The 15808-nt window shown below is 40.3% G+C and overlaps 2 protein-coding genes and 1 non-coding gene across 4 annotated transcripts in view; 1 reads left to right on the top strand and 2 right to left on the bottom strand.

Annotated features, from left to right (window-relative positions):
- Positions 1 to 1073: 1073 nt before the first annotated feature.
- Positions 1074 to 4983, bottom strand: TMEM60 (transmembrane protein 60). The gene is made up of 2 exons (XM_065938868.1): positions 4789 to 4983; positions 1074 to 1760 (listed from the first exon to the last, which is right to left on the bottom strand). Exon 2 carries the CDS (start codon positions 1708 to 1710, stop codon positions 1309 to 1311), a length of 402 nt encoding a protein of 133 aa, XP_065794940.1. The 5' UTR covers positions 1711 to 1760; positions 4789 to 4983; the 3' UTR covers positions 1074 to 1308.
- A 396-nt stretch (positions 4984 to 5379) lies between these two features.
- PHTF2 (putative homeodomain transcription factor 2) overlaps positions 5380 to 15808 on the top strand; it is a 129062-nt gene continuing 118633 nt past the window's right edge. Inside the window, exon 1 of one of the 2 annotated variants that reach the window (XM_065939942.1) lies at positions 5380 to 5514. The gene's annotated coding sequence lies outside the window, so the exon portion shown is untranslated. Of the gene's footprint in view, positions 5515 to 6005; positions 6098 to 15808 lie in introns of those variants that run through there. The other variant, XM_065939944.1, reaches the window with a different exon arrangement.
- LOC136171343 (U6 spliceosomal RNA) lies at positions 12630 to 12736 on the bottom strand. Its single transcript, XR_010663867.1, has one exon. It is a non-coding gene; the product is annotated as a U6 spliceosomal RNA (small nuclear RNA).

The following is a 15808-nucleotide window of genomic DNA, read 5'->3' as shown; positions in this document are numbered from 1 at the left end:
TGGGTCAGGAAGATCCCCCGGAGAAGGGAATGGCAGCCCAATCCAGTATTCTTGCCTGGACAATTCCATGGACAGAGGAGCCTGGCAGGCTACCATCCACAGGGTCACAAAGAGTCGGGTACGACTGAGCTGGTAGCACACTCAAGTACTAGCAGCCAGAAATAATTTTCTTGTGAAATATTTTTAAAATGAACACAATACTACTTTAGAGACTCCCAAAGCTGAGAGGGCTGTATGGGGCAAAAACAATCACCCTGATCCTGCTTTAGGGTTGTAAGACACTTAAGACTCTAGAATTCTTTTAAGTACTGCCACCTATGTGCCTGTTAAGTCGCTTCCATGGGATTCTCCAGGCAAGAATACTGGAGTGAATTGCCATTTCCTTCTCCAGGGGATATTCCCTGACCCAGGGATCCAATCCTGGGTCTCTTGCAGCTCTTAAACTGCAGGCAGATTCTTTATGGCTGAGCCACTGGGGAAGCCCTACTGCCACCTGTTTCACTGGAATTGGTAGGGGCATCTGTAATTTTCCAAACCAAGACACCTGTAAGAATTAATGGGGAACTACCTCCCTGAGACCCCAGACCAATAGGCATAACCTGGACTGTCCTGACATAAATGGGATGGATGGTTCCCCTAACATTAGGAAGAGGCAAGCTTCTGCTCAGTTTTTAATATGCTACCTCTAATTTATTTGTTCCAAATGGAAGGCGAAGATAACAATGAAGGTAGCCTAGATAAAAAACAAATGAAAAAAATTCAAAACTCTTAGATTCTTTTTGAATATAAACCTTAAGTGGCACCCCTAATTATTCCAGTAACTAGGTTTTATCCTTCATAATTGAGAAGCACAAATGACTATTTATATTCGTCATAATGGGGCCATGATATACTAAATGTCTATTCAAATATGTAGACTAAAGACTTTACTTAAAGGCTTTTACTTTTTTACGTTTACTTTACCTACTTTACTTTTACTTACTAAAGGCTTTTACTTACTTTAGTTTATGTTTACTTACTTTTAATGTTGACCACATACTTAAAACAGATTATTCAAGAGTCAAGTAGAAACATAAGATCCAAAACAAACTTTATTCATATAGGACAATAAGGGTATTAATAACTCAAATACGGAATAATCAGGTTTTGGGTCAACTAGAAGTCACCAAGATTATTTTAATGGAAGCAGTATAAAATTACATTTGGTATTTTTCTCAGTTCTCTGGCATTCTTCAAGCTTGCAAAGATTCAGTACACTTTAATAATAGCTTGCTGATCAGCAATAAAATGATGTGATGTCCTTAGAAGTCAGTCTCTCACAAAAAAGACGTTATATCCAAGCTCTATCAAAGCCCCAGCCAGCAAGGCCCATAAAGGAATGAAGACATAGGACAGATTCATGGTAGTAAACTGTTCCAGTTTAGCACAGAGTGCAAGACAGAAGGCTAATTTAAGTAACATTGCAATGAGGTACCAGGCTTTTTTTTTAATATTGTGTGATCCATGTCGAGGGTCAAAGCCAGACTTACATCGCCCAGCCATTTTCACAATCAGCATGACAAGAAGGATAGTATCAAATATCCAGACTGGAATAAATATGAGGAACCAGTTCCAAGGTGCCTTCTCATCCAGTTTCAACACCAACATGATCAAGAAGAGTAATGTGAAAAGCCAGGTGAGTAGTACTCTCTGAGCCAAGGACATTCTCATTTAAACAGTTTAAAGAAGCTGTTGCAGGGTCGAAAAAAGGAAAATATACCCTAAGAGAAGAAAAAAAAAAAAAAAAAGTCAAGATCTTAAATTTTGGTACCAGAAAAAAAAATTATTTCTATTCCTGGTTTACAAAGCTGGCTCTTTCTCAGATTTCCTAATTTTGAAAACATTTTACCATCTCCCTTTCATAATCCATCAGATTTGTAGCCATCTTTGACAACATCACATCCATCATTCCATGCAGCTGTGACAAAATACAATTTTTAGTATATCCACTGGGTATAAGTTCTATTCAAGATGTTTTAAAAACAGCCTGTTTCTCTTCATTGTTGTCACACAAATCCAGGCACTCAGGATCTTTTTCCTGTACCTCAGGGATGTTCTTAATTAGCCTTTCTTTGTACATTTGCACACCTATTAATTTTCATTCAGTATCAAGGAATACTAAGAAAAAGCATTCAAAATCAAAGAAAGGGTGGTATAAAGCCAGGAAAGGAGTTTTAATAAGGAGGGAACAGTTAAAAAAAATTACAACATTAAGTAGAACTATGATTGTACAGAGGTCACTGGGCTAAGTAACATAGAACACATTGGTAACACTGGATTTTCACATAGCTTAATCTATGGGTCTAACATTTTTTAATCAAATTTTCTCAAAGTTCTTATAAATTCCTATTTTCTTAGTCTAAAACTATTTTTAGTAATACCCATTTTTTTGGTTTGTGGTATATAGCTTTTTTACTACTTGCTACCCAATAATCAAAACCACTTAAAAAACTTGTTTTGGGATTATTAGGTGCTAAATTGTTTAATAATTGGGGCTATTTCTTACAGTCCTATCCTGTCTTACTGATCGATGTCTGTTTTGCACTAGTACTGTATCACTGTTACTAGATAGGTTTTAGGATCTGGGAGGCCTAGTATCTATTTACTATTTTCTTCTCCAAAATACTTTTGTTATTTGGCCCTTCCAGTTTTTCAATGCTAAAATCACGAAATTTAAAAAACTTGGAAGTTTGATAGGAATCCATCAATCTGTAATACTTAAGTATAAACACATTTAATCTTCACATACAGGTTTACAGTATGTTCCATATTTATTCAAGTTTTTATATCAGCCTTGTGACCATCTGGAAAAAGGGTAAACAGAATGGCAAGTCAGAAGCCAGGTTGCATGAAGTTGGGTGAGAAGCTAACAGAAGATAATGAAATGCAAACAGGTGACAACATTTTATTCCTTTGAAACAGTGGGAGAAAAGAAAATGAAGGATAAGACTTAAAATGAGGATGACGAAGGATCAAGACGAAATTTTCAGTAAAGGAGAGAAATTATAAACAAAAGGAAATAAGCCACTGGGGAATGACAGACTGAGGATGAGAGAGGATACTAGATGGCAAGAGGAAAAGATAGGCAGGTAATGGGGAAGGTAACAAAAGTATGAGTGACAGGAGTAAAAATGCAGGAAGATAAAAAATAAGGAAAAGGGGAGGAAACTGGCTAGATAAATGTCCTAGACTATCATCTTTAAATAATTATATTTTAGGACTAACTTTGATTGTTACATCTTTACTACTTTAAACAGTGGGTAGCTATCTATCATGGTGCAAGAGTATGTATGTGTTTCATTTCAGTAATGATCTGAGTTTCCGAGCTCCCTTCTTTCCCTTACACTACCCATCTGCTTGCACTCAATATGTTTCCTTAGCTTGAAGATACTTCATAGTGCAGTTTGAAAAACAAGATGCTTTTGCTCTCAGGAAGGCATTTTCTGTGCTAGTCTCCTTTCCTGGCCCGGGGCTGCCATAATGGGATGTGGAACCAAATTTGGAAGAAGAGATTGAGAGGTGTGTACTTATTAGTAACTATAGATGGGTTTCATACTGTAAATTGAATTTTCTCACTTCCAGTTTACAATCCCTCTGGCTGTTTTTGTTAACTTTAAAAAGAAGTTTATGATAATACATTTGCTTAAACATCACTTCTATCAGCCAGCCATTAAATGAGTCAAGCTTTTTGTTTGTTTCCCCCACATAGGTCTGAGTAGTAACTCAATAAGAAGGGTAACTGCATTCAAAACAGGTGCTTTAAGACTGGAGGTCAAAAGACTGCAAAAACAACCTTGTGACTGCAAGTTTTTTTTATGTGGGATGCAACAAAGTTTTGTGTGCACTTTCACTAAAAGCACGCTATTGATATTTAAATGATGCTTGAAGGATCATGGGTGCTGGGGTACAATGATGACATACAACTCCCAATTTATTCATAAATCCCCATTAATTTATTATATTTGTTTCCTACTACTTCTCTTCTTTCTGTTTTAAGGAGGGTTGGGGAGCTGCATACTCCAAAAAATTTTGAAGTATTTTTCATTTGAGGTGATTATGTTTTGCACCTGAAGACAGTTAAGTATATACCGCCTATCCGCCTAACACCTGCGCTGCTCCAAAATGGAAATCTAAAGGGCCCTGCTCCCACACAGGTTACCACATCTCGGTATCAGGTGTGTGTGGACCCGATAACTTGTCCGTGGTGCTTGCCACACCATCTCCATTTCCCTTCTCACGCGACTGGCAGTACACTTCCATATGAACTCGTCCTATCCCAAAGACAGTTTTGCTTAATGAGCCCACAACGAAGAATTCCTCCAGATAATGAGTCACTTTCGAAAGGTACCTACTTCAACAGCCTTGGCCAAACTGACCATCCTTCAAACGAACAGCGTACTGCTTACATTTACCTGGTTTTCGGGCCTACTTGTCTATAGAACTTCAGGGCATTCCCTAAGGGCGTTTCTAAACTATCCATACCCTTCAACTTCAAACGCCGACGGTGTGACAGCGGCGCCCTGTCCGAACTCCCCCCATTCTGCACTGTGGGCCCAGTACCTTTTAGAGTTGAACGCATTTCTTGTACGATATGATCCACAATGCAAACAGAAGGCTGGTGCCAATCCGGTGTATTTGGGGCTGGAGGGTGAGGGGATGGGGGCGGCGACTAGGGAGGCAGACACAGGGTAGGTGGCGGGGGCCGAGTGCACTTCGGGGGATGCCGGCTCGTCGGAGCCCTGGACTCACCCGGCAGTTCCGCTGTCTGGAGAGCGGAGAGGGGCTCGAAGATCAGGAAATTCGCCAGTTTGGATCCTTGGCCTTTTCCACACTTCTTCCCCCATTAAATCCAGAAGCCATCACATGATAGTCAAGAAAAAGAGACCTCAATTCCGCCGCTTCAAACGACCACAGTGCAGGCTCTCTCAGGTCTACCTCAGAGCCGCGCCCACATCCGGGGCAGGGTCTGACCGCCCTGGGCCTCTCCTATAGGTAGAGAGAACGCCAATCAGAGAGCGCAGAAGCTACCTCCCCTGAATTAATTGGACTATTCAGCCGCCAGTGCAAACCAACCGACTTTTTCGTACAATCCGGTTTGTCAAAAAGATGGCTATCAAAGAGGGCATTGGGCCCGCCTCTTGACTGCTACGGGCTAGCAGGAAAGTCAGTCTAAGCAAAGCCGGGAGCATCCGTGGTCCCATTGGGCCTACAGATGCCAATTAGACTTTGTAGCGCTCGGCCCCGCCCCCGCGGGGCGCCCCGCCCCTCCTCTGGCTCTACCAGTCAGAGCGCGGAGACTGCAGGCTCCGGCGCAAAATCCTGCGGGAGAGGGGGTGGGGCGGTGGATCTGGAGGCGGCGCGCCCGCGGGCAGCTTCGTTGTGACTCCTCAGGCTCCCGCGGCAGCGGCGGCGCTCGCCTCGGTGTCTCCCGCGCGCACCCTAGCCGCCTGTAGCGGCGCGGCGCCCTTTCCTAAGGTAAGAGCCGGCATCACCTCCACGCTCGGGAGGGCCGTGTGGAGGTCGTTGGGTTCTGACATAAGGCCGAAGATGAAGGTGGATGAGGGAGGAGAGCGGCGAGTGGGATGGAGGTGGGGGCTCTGGGGTCAACGCGTCGTCCTCCCGGCCCGTGACTTCGTCGGGCGGCCGCCGGCACCTGCGCTCCGGGATCCTATCATTTGGCCGGCGGCGGAGGCTCAGTTTCCCACCTCCCGAACCCGGGCAGTTCTCGAGCACGGATGGTGACGGCCCGAATCCCAGCGCCGCCTCTCGCCCCTCCCGCCCCTTCTCCAGGCCCCTCTCCTCGCTTCCTTCCCGTGGCGCTCTGTTGGGGGCGCGTCGGGTCCGAGGGCGTGTGCGGCCAGCGGGTGGCCGAGTCCCGGCCGGAGGGGAGCGGCCAGCTAGCGGCCGGAGGAGCGAGCTCGGAAGGAGGGGGCGACTCTGCACGCTGAAAGCCGGCTGGCGGGGGTCGCTGCCCTGCCCTCACTGAGGGCAACAGTTTTCGGATTGCAGGACTGACCGCGGAGCCGGTGCTGAAATCCTTGGCGTGGGCCTTAAAGAGGTATTTCTTGTCTGGAAACAATGCCGCGGTCCATCGAAGTGCTTCACATTTTCTTATTTTTATGTCTCATGTTGACAGCCAGTGTTTTGGTATTGTTCCTTCAGGTCATGGCTTTCTAATGGAGCGCCTCGTAGTAGAACTTTGGAGAGTATTCTGTCGGTAATCTGATACCCTTTTAATTTTTAGCGTGGTCCCCCTCCCCCTCAAAAAAGGACCTGCTTTATAACATCATGTACTGAGTAGGGAACTACAGAATCTGGGACAATTTCTTAATCTCAGTATCTGTTGACATGTACCAAGTAATTTTAAAATTCGTGTGAATGTATTAAGTGTTTTGTCATTTACACTTGCTTACTTTGTTAATGGTATATCCTGCTTACTTTGAGGTTAGTCTGTTATTTGTGGTACTTATCAAAGTTTTTGGTTAGCTTTAGCCAGCTAGACTTTTGAAGATCTGACCCCCCGCCCCTTTTGAGATTGTGGCTGTAGCCTTCGTATTTGCTCTTGTTTCAAGGGGTTATGTATTTTTAAAAACTTTTTTCCCCCCAAACTGGGCTTTTTCATAGCTTTTTAAAGTTTTAAGGGGGAATTCTAAAAATTTGGAAATTACACACTTTAGCCTAAAGATCCATAAAAATAGCATAACAATATAAAATCCTAACTTTTTGGAGTAACCGCTGCTCAGTTTAAGAGATGGCAGTGGATAGTCCGTGGCCGGTGCAGTGACTTATCCTCTAGATTCCAGAGAAATCTTGGAGGTGTGGGGAGAATGAGTTTTGCCTGAGACCAGAACACAGTGGTTCCAGGAGCGTTTTCTTGTTGGGAAAATAGCAGCATGCCTCCCTCACAATTGAGTTGTCTGTGTGCATCCTAGGTAGTATTAAGTTAGGTGGTAATAAAGTGCCCGTGTTCTAATTTTCAAACTTTCTGGTAGGGCTTGAAAATGAGGTGAGCAAATAAAATGTACAATGGGGACACTCTTGCATGGTCAGGCTTCCAAGAATAAACTTTTTTTTGAATCCAAACTGGCACTGGCCAGTAGGCTGTAAAAGTCAAGTAAGCGACCTGACCAATTTTTAAGCCATGAACCTTTTTGGCTAATCCATTTCATTCAAAATTTTAAGGAATTTTTTTTTTAAGTTTTTATTGGATATAGTTGATTTACAATGTTGTTAATTTCAGGTGTGCAGCAAAGTGAATCAGTTATACATATATCCACTCTTTTTTAGACGCTTTTCCCACATAGGCTATTATAAGTATTGAGTAGAGTTTCCTGTGCTATACTGTAAATCCTTATTATCTATTTTATATGTAGTAGTGTCTCTATGTCAGTCCCAATTTTCCAATTTATCCCTCCCCTTTACACCCAATAACCATAAGTTTGTTTTCTACATCTGTAACTATTTCTGTTCTGTATTTAAGTTCATCTGTACCGGTTTTAAATATTCCACATATAAGTGATATCATGTGGTATTTGTTTTTCTCTGACTTCACTCAGTATGACGCTCTATAGGTCCATCCATGTTGCTGCAAATGGAATTATTTATTTCTTTTTTTATGACTTGAGTAATACCAACATTTCAAGAATTTATAATGAAAAAGGATGCCCTAGACTGAGCTGAAGAAAATTTAGGGTAGTGTGTAGAAAAAAATGAAGATCAAAAAAAATAGTTCAGTTGCCTCTGTATTACCTCATTTAATCGTTATAATCCTAAAAGGTAGCTACAGTGATTACTGTCCTCCTATGAGTTAATGTAGTTAACTCATGTGTTCAAGATTTCTCAGATAATAAGTTTAGAGGTGGAATTCATGTCTAAGCAATCTAATTACAAAGCCTGTATTCCAAACTGTTGTGTTTTACCATCACAGTAAAAATGGCTTCATACAGATTTGGTTGAAGGCAACTAATCAGTGGAAAATAATGCCGCAGAACCATAAGCTTAATATTCGGTAACACTTTGAGATCACTGTGTAGTAAGCACTGTTGACTATTGCTGGAATGTAAGGATGGAGTCCTTCCCTGTCTTTGAGGAACATCCCTTTAGTGAGAGGGAGAGATTAGAACAAATAATGGTAATACAATACAGTGTATATTGTACTATAAGAGAGTGCCATAGAGTCTGTGGTTTCATGGAAAGAGAATTGAGTTAAAGTTCCGACCAGCATTTGAATTCCTGTTTTGCTTTGTGACGTGGAACATGATCTCAAATTTCGTTCATCTTTAGTTTCCTTATCTGTTAAGTGGAAAGACTTAATACTTCAAAGGGGAGTATTAATATTAAGCAAAATATGTAAAGTACTGACTTATTGGTATGTGGATGAATAAAGTCCTGAATGAAGAATAAGAAACAAATAAATTGAACAGAGTTGAGATGGGCTGGGGGTTTACCAGGGCACTATCTCTGGAGCCTTAAATGGTGACTGATGATTTTTATTAGTGGGGAGCGGGGACATCATCACAGACAGAACTCACAGAGCAGGAGGCAGGGTCCTCAGAGGAGGAATATAGATTGTTGAGGGAATGACAAGTAATTGTGGCTCTGTAAGCAAAGTATTTGCGAAGGCCAAATTTAAATGCTAATTGTGTAGAAATGTTGCTGGGCAAATTTAGTAGTTAGAAATTATATACTTTATAAGAATATCTCAAGAGTGTGAATTGTTACATTTTTATTTAATATTTACTTTTTAATACTTACTAAAACTGATTTCCAAAGGTGTTCAGACAAGCAACGATTTCATTATTTCATTACGATATTTAATCCTAACCAGTAAAAGAAGACTAAGGCAACTGTGCCTAATTCAAGGGAAGTATTTTGGGATTATTTTAAAAAGAAAAATAATCTTGAGAATTCTGTGGATGTCCAGTGGTACACTTCTACTGCAGGAGGTGCGTGTTGGATCCCTAGTCGGGAACTAAGATTCTGTAGGATGTGGGGTGCCACCAAACAAATTAAAGTAAAATAGTCTTAATTAAGTGATTGCCTTTCCTTAACCTGACCTACCCTATTGCCATGTAGAGTCAATATTGCACATTACCCTTGGCATATATGCTTCCATCTTTTCTGACCCCAAAATTGAGATGTTTAAATTGACAGAATGTTTTAAATTGAGACTGTCCTTGAAAACCTGAGAAAAAGTCCTATGTTATGTCTTCCCCTCAGGAGACCACAGAACCATAAATACTCACATTGGATTTATAAAAGTGGATCACTTGATAACCAAAATCACATGACTAAGTTGAAAATACCAAATGACATTTAGGAAAGCTGCCTTTTTAGTCCAACTTGTTAAGTGTCATGTAGATGCATAAATGACACAAAATAATAGAGGTGAGCTTTCAGATGAAAAAAATTGCTTCCTAAAACAGGTAATTTTAGAAGACTAGGAAAGAAAATATGTTGGACTTCATTTTGAATAGAAACTGGGGCAGGAAATGGCTGTGGCTGAACCACTACCTGATAATAATCATAACATGATTAAATTTGACATTTAATGAGAGGAAGTAAAGGAGAAAAGGTGCACTGTATGCAGCTTTCCAGTTTTAGAAACAGTAGGGAAAGGGGCTTTAAAAGTGATCTACAGAAGTTGTGAAGACATGTTGTAGGCACACTTGTTGCATGGATGAAATCACCTTGGTCAGGCATTCAGCAAAAGGCAGCAAAAACATTATGAAAGTTATGTGTCACAAGTTTTAGTGCTCTACAGATCTAGGTTCAAGTTTTCAGGTCTGCAGTCCACCAGTTGTCTTAATTTTTGGCTGATTATGCAATCTTTTTCAGGTTTAGCTTTATTTAATCATAAAATGGAGATACTTTGCAAAATTTTGAAAATTAGATGAACGAATATATGTGAAGCACTTGATACATGGCCTGGCTTATAAAACTTGCCAAAAAAAAAGTTGCTGCAATTCAACCAAGTTGAAAAGGTGTACTTTAAAAAAAAAAAAAAACAATTCTTGGGATTTTCCTGGTGGTCCAATGGCTAGGACTCTGAAGTCCCAAAGTAAGGGTCTCAAGTTCAATCTCTGGTCAGGGAAGTAGATCCCACATGCCCAAGTAGATCCTGCATACTGCAACTAAGAGCACAGCCAAATAAAATAATAAAAATAAATATTAAAAATGTAAAAAAATACAATTCTCAAGTAGAGTCAGGAAAGCCAGAAAATGGCAAACAGTGAAAGCTAATGTTCATCGCAGCACTGTTTATAATAGCCAGGACATGGAAGCAACCTAGATGCCCATCAGGAGATGAATGGATAAGGAAGCCGTGGTGCATATACACCATGGAATGTTACTCAGCCATTAAAAAGAATTCATTTGAATCAGTTCTAATGAGATGGATGAAACTGGAGCCCATTATACAGAATGAAGTAAGCCAGAAAGATAAAGACCATTATAGCATACTAACACATATATACGGAATTTAGAAAGATGGTAACGATAACCCTATATGCAAAACAGAAAAAGAGACACAGAAGTACAGAACAGACTTTTGGACTCTGTGGGAGAAGGTGAGGGTGGGATGTTTTGAAAGAACAGCATGTATATTATCTATGGTGAAACAGACCACCAGCCCAGGTGGGATGCATGAGTCAAGTGCTCGGACCTGGTGGGCTGGGAAGACCCAGAGGAATCGGGTGGAGAGGGAGGTGGGAGGGGGGATCGGGATGGGGAATACGTGTAACTCTATGGCTGATTCATATCAATGTATGACAAAACCCACTGAAATGTTGTGAAGTAATTAGCCTCCAACTAATAAAAAAAAAAAAAAAACCATAAAAGGAGGCAAATGATGTTACATAGGTAATAAGCAGAATTCAGTAAAGAATTGAATGATTACAGCCACATACAACAAAAAAGGGAAAAGGTAGAGAGAGAGCTTCACATTCCCTAATTTTTCCCTGAAGAAAGTAGGAGAGGCTCATTAAACCAGATAGAGCAAATAAATAGGATGGGCTTCCCAGGTATCTCAGTAAGAACCCACCTGCTAATGCAGAAACTGCAGGACATGTGGGTTTGATCCCTAAGTTGGGAAGATCCCTTGGAGGAGAAAATGCCAACCCACTTCAGTGTTCTTGCCTAGAGAATCCCAGGGACAGAGGAGCCTGGAGGCCTACAGTCCATGGGACCACAAAGAAGTGGACAAGCCTGAGCAGTTGAGTACACACACAGAGTCTGCCTTTTGGCCTCTGAGTGTGGAAGTGTACCATTGTCGTTGCTCAGTTGTTCAGTCATGTCCGACTCTTTGCGAGCCAGTGAACTGCACACCAGACTTCCCTGTCCTTCACCATATCCCAGAGCTTGCCCAAGCTCGTGTCCATTGAGTTGATGATGCCATCCAACCATCTCGTCCTCTGTCGTCCCCTTCTCCTCCTGCCTTCAATCTTTCCCACATCAGGGTCTTTTCAAATGAGTCAGTTCTTTTTTTTTTTTTTTTTTAATTTTCCCTCTTAATTTTTTTTCCATTTATTTTTATTAGTTGGAGGCTAATTACTTTACAATATTGTAGTGGTTTTGGCCATACATTGACATGAATCAGCCATGGATTTACATGTGTTCCTCATCCTGAACCCCTCTCCCACCTCCCTCCCTATCCCATCCCTCTGAGTCTCCCCAGTGCACCAGCCCTGAGCACTTGTCTCATGCATCCAACCTGGGCTGGTGATCTGTTTCACCCTAGATAGTATACTTGTTTCAATTCTGTTCTCTCAGAACATCCCACCCTTGCCTTCTCCCACAGAGTCGCAAAGTCTGTTCTGTACCTCTGTGTCTCTTTTTCCATTTTGCATATAGGGTTATCGTTACCATCTTTCTAAATTCCATATATATGCGTTAGTGTATTGTATTGGTCTTTATCTTTCTGGCTTACTTCACTCTGTATAATGGGCTCCAGTTTCATCCATCTCATTAGAACTGATTCAAATGAATTCTTTTTAATGGCTGAGTAATATTCCATGGTGTATATGTACCACAGCTTCCTTATCCATTTGTCTGCTGATGGGCATCTAGGTTGCTTCCATGTCCTGGCTATTATAAAGAGTGCTGCAATGAATGTTGGGGTGCACGTGTCTCTTTCAGATCTGGTTTCCTCGGTGTGTATGCCCAGGAGTGGGATTGCTGGGTCATGTGGCAGTTCTATTTCCAGTTTTTTCAGAAATCTCCACACTGTTCTCCATAGTGGCTGTACTAGTTTGCATTCCCACCAACAGTGTAAGAGGGTTCCCTTTTCTCCACACCCTCTCCAGCATTTATTGCTTGTAGACTTTTGGATAGCAGCCATTCTGACTGGCGTGTAATGGTACCTCATTGTGGTTTTGATTTGCATTTCTCTGATGATGAGTGATGTTGAGCATCTTTTCATGTCTTTGTTAGTCATCTGTATGTCTTCTTTGGAGAAATGTCTGTTTAGTTCTTTGGCCCATTTTTTGATTGGGTCGTTTATTTTTCTGGAATTGAGCTGCAGAAGTTGCTTGTATATTTTTGAGATTAATCCTTTGTCTGTTTCTTCATTTGCTGTTATTTTCTCCCATTCTAAAAATATGGAACGCTTCACGAATTTGCATGTCATCCTTGTGCAGGGGCCATGCTAATCTTCTCTGTATCGTTCCAATTTTAGTATATGTGCTGCTGAAGCGAGCACTCAAATGAGTCAGTTCTTTGCATCAGGTGGCCCAAGTATTGGAGCTTCAGCATCAGTCCTTCTAGTGAATATTTAGGACTGATTTCCTTGAGCATTGACTGGTTTGATTTTCTTGCCGTACAGAGGACCCTCAAGAGTCTTCTCCACACCACAGTTCAAGAGCATCAATTCTGTGGCGCTCAGCCTTCTTTATAGTTGAACTCTCACATCCATACATGACTATCAGAAAAACCATAGCTTTGACTAGATGGACCTTTGTCAGCAAAGTAATGTCTCTGCTTTTTCATATGCTATCCAGGTTGGTCATAGCTTTTCTTCTAAGGAGTAAGCGTCTTTTAATTTCAGGGCTGTAGTCACCATCTGCAGTGATTTTGGAGCCCAAGAAAATTAAGTCTGTCGCTGTTTCCATTGTGTGCTTGCCTGTTTGTGATGGGACTGGATGCCATGATCTTTGTTTTTTGAATGTTGAGCTTTAAGCCAGCTTTTTCACTCTCTTTCAGCTTCATCAAGAGGATCTTTAGTTTCTCTTCACTTTCTGCCGTAAGTGTGGTGTCATCTGCATATCTGAGGTTATTGATTTCTCTCAGCAATCTTGATTCCAGCTTGTGCTTCATCCAGCCTGGCATTTCACATGATACACTCTGCATATAAGTTAAATAAGCAGGGTGACAATATACAGTCTTGACATACTCCTTTCCCGATTTGGAACCAGTCTGTTGTCCCATGTCCATTTCTGTTGCTTCTTGACTTGCATACAAGTTTCTCAGGAGACAGGTAAGGTGGTCTGGTATTCCCATCTCTTTAAGAATTTTCCAATTTGTTGTCATCCACACAGTCAAAGACTTTAGCATAGTCAGTGAAGCAGAAGTAGATATTCTTGTGGAATTCTCTTGCTTTTTCTATGATCCAGTGGGTGTTGGCAATTTAATCTCTGGTTCCTCTGCCTTTTCTAAATCAACTTAAACATCTGGAAGTTTTTGGTTCATGTATTGTTGAAGCCTAGCTTGGAGAATTTTGTGCGTTTCTTTGCTAGCATGTGAAATGAATGCAATTGTGTGGTAGTTTGTACATTCTTTGGGATTGCCTTTCTTTGGGATTGGAATGAAAACTGACCTTTTCCAGTCCTGTGGCCACTGCTGAGTTTTCCAGATTTGCTGGCATATTGAGTGCAGCACTTTCATAGCATCATCTTGTAGGATTTGAAATAGTTCAGCTGGAATCCCATCACCTCCACTAGCTTTGTTCGTAGTGATGCTTCCTAAGGCCAACTTGACTTCGCACTCCCAAGATGCCAGGCTGTATGTGAGTGATCTCGCTGTCGTAAATGTGCCGTCTGTTGAAGAATAAACATATCATCTTTTCTCCTCTTGTATTGCCTATTCTAGTGAATGGCTGTTCTAATGTTCAAGCTGGGAATCATGGACTACCCTTACTATTTTATTCCCCATACGTATCATGTCCAATCAGTCACTGCATCTGGTTATTCTCTCTACTAGTTATCTATTTTATTAATGCCCTGTCTCAACACCTACTCTGAGTTAATAAAAGTGCTTGTTGCCACTGACTTATTTCATGTCCTCATCGTTTCATTATTGTCTCTAATCTCTTTACCTTTTCTTTTTTTTTTTTTGTGACCTTGAGGCATTCAGGATCTTAGTTCTCTGACCAGGGATCAAACCTGGGCCCCCTGCAGTAGAAGTGCAGAGTCAACCACTGAACCACTAAGGAAGTCCCAGGTCTCTTTGATTTTAATTTAGCCTCATATTAAACAATTCTCTACAGAGCTTCCTTCCAGAATGATTTTACTAACTACTAACATAACCATATCAAAATTCTATGTGTAATGCTTGTACACGATAGTTAATAAATACCTGATCTCTCCATGTATTGGTATCTTAAACTTAAGATGAATTTAAATGGCTGGCATACTCATATCTGAAGTTTTCTTTATGGGAAAGATTTTAACTTCAAATTCTATTTATTTAATTTATTATTTCTTTTTATTTTTGAGTAAGCATCAGTCATTTGTATCTTTCAAGGAATTTGTTAATTTAATCTAAATTGTTAAATTCAGGGGCATACATGTTCATAACATTCCTTTATTTTTTTTAATAACATTCCTTTATTATCTTTTTAATATCTCTAAGATCTGTAGTAATGTCTTCTTTCTCATTCCTAACTGTTAATTTGTGTATTTTCTCACTTTTTTTCCTGTTCAGTCTGGCTACAGATTTGTCTGTTTTGTTGATATTCTCCAAGAGCCAGGTTTTTGTTTTTTTTAAATTGATTTTGTTTTCAGTTTCAGTGATTTCTGTTATTTCCATTTTGTTGTTTACTTTGTATTTTATTAGCTTTTGATTTGTTAGAATCTTAAAATGTAAACTTATTCTGTTGTTGTCTTCTAATATAAATGTTTAATGCTATAAAATTCCCCTCTAAATAGTAATTGGACTGCATCTCACAAATGTTGATATTCATGTTTTTATTTTTGTTCAATTTGAAAATCCTTGTTGATTTTGTTTGTGATTTCTTCATTGAACCTGTTGGTTATTTAAAGGTATGTACACAAGTTTCCCAACATTGAGGTATTTTTCAGATGTTGACTTCTGATTTAATTTCATTGTGGTCAGAGAACATAGATGGCATGATTTGAGTCATTTAAAATTTATTGAGACTTGTTTTATGGCATAGAGTATCATCTCTCTTGGTAAATGATTCATGTGTGCTTGAAAAGAATGTTGGGTGGAGTGTTCTATAAATACTAGTCAGATCAAGTTGACTGACAAAATTTTCAAGCCTTTTGTATCCTTACATATTTTTTGTCTGCTTGTTCTCTCCATTTTTGAGAGAAGGGTGTTGAAATCTCTGCCTGTAATTGTGGCCTTGCCAATTTCTCCTTGTAGTTTGATCAGTTTGGCTTCATATATTGGTAGTTTGAAGTTCTGTTACTCGATACATGCATATTTAGGGTCGTTATCTTTTGATGAACTAGATCGTTTTGTCATTGTGAAATGGACCTTTGGTAATATGCTTTTCTCTGAAGTCTACTTTGTATTGCCACTCTAGCTTTGT

This window comes from Muntiacus reevesi, chromosome 6 (assembly GCF_963930625.1).
Source record: "Muntiacus reevesi chromosome 6, mMunRee1.1, whole genome shotgun sequence".
Lineage (NCBI taxonomy): Eukaryota > Metazoa > Chordata > Mammalia > Artiodactyla > Cervidae > Muntiacus > Muntiacus reevesi.
Note: the sequence above shows the minus strand (reverse complement) of the source record. Positions and strands in the feature narration are given on the sequence as shown.

Excerpts from the sequence above, each read along its gene's own strand:
- TMEM60 (XM_065938868.1), bottom strand. The coding sequence starts at position 1,710 with ATGAGAATGTCCTTGGCTCAGAGAGTACTACTCACCTGGCTTTTCACA.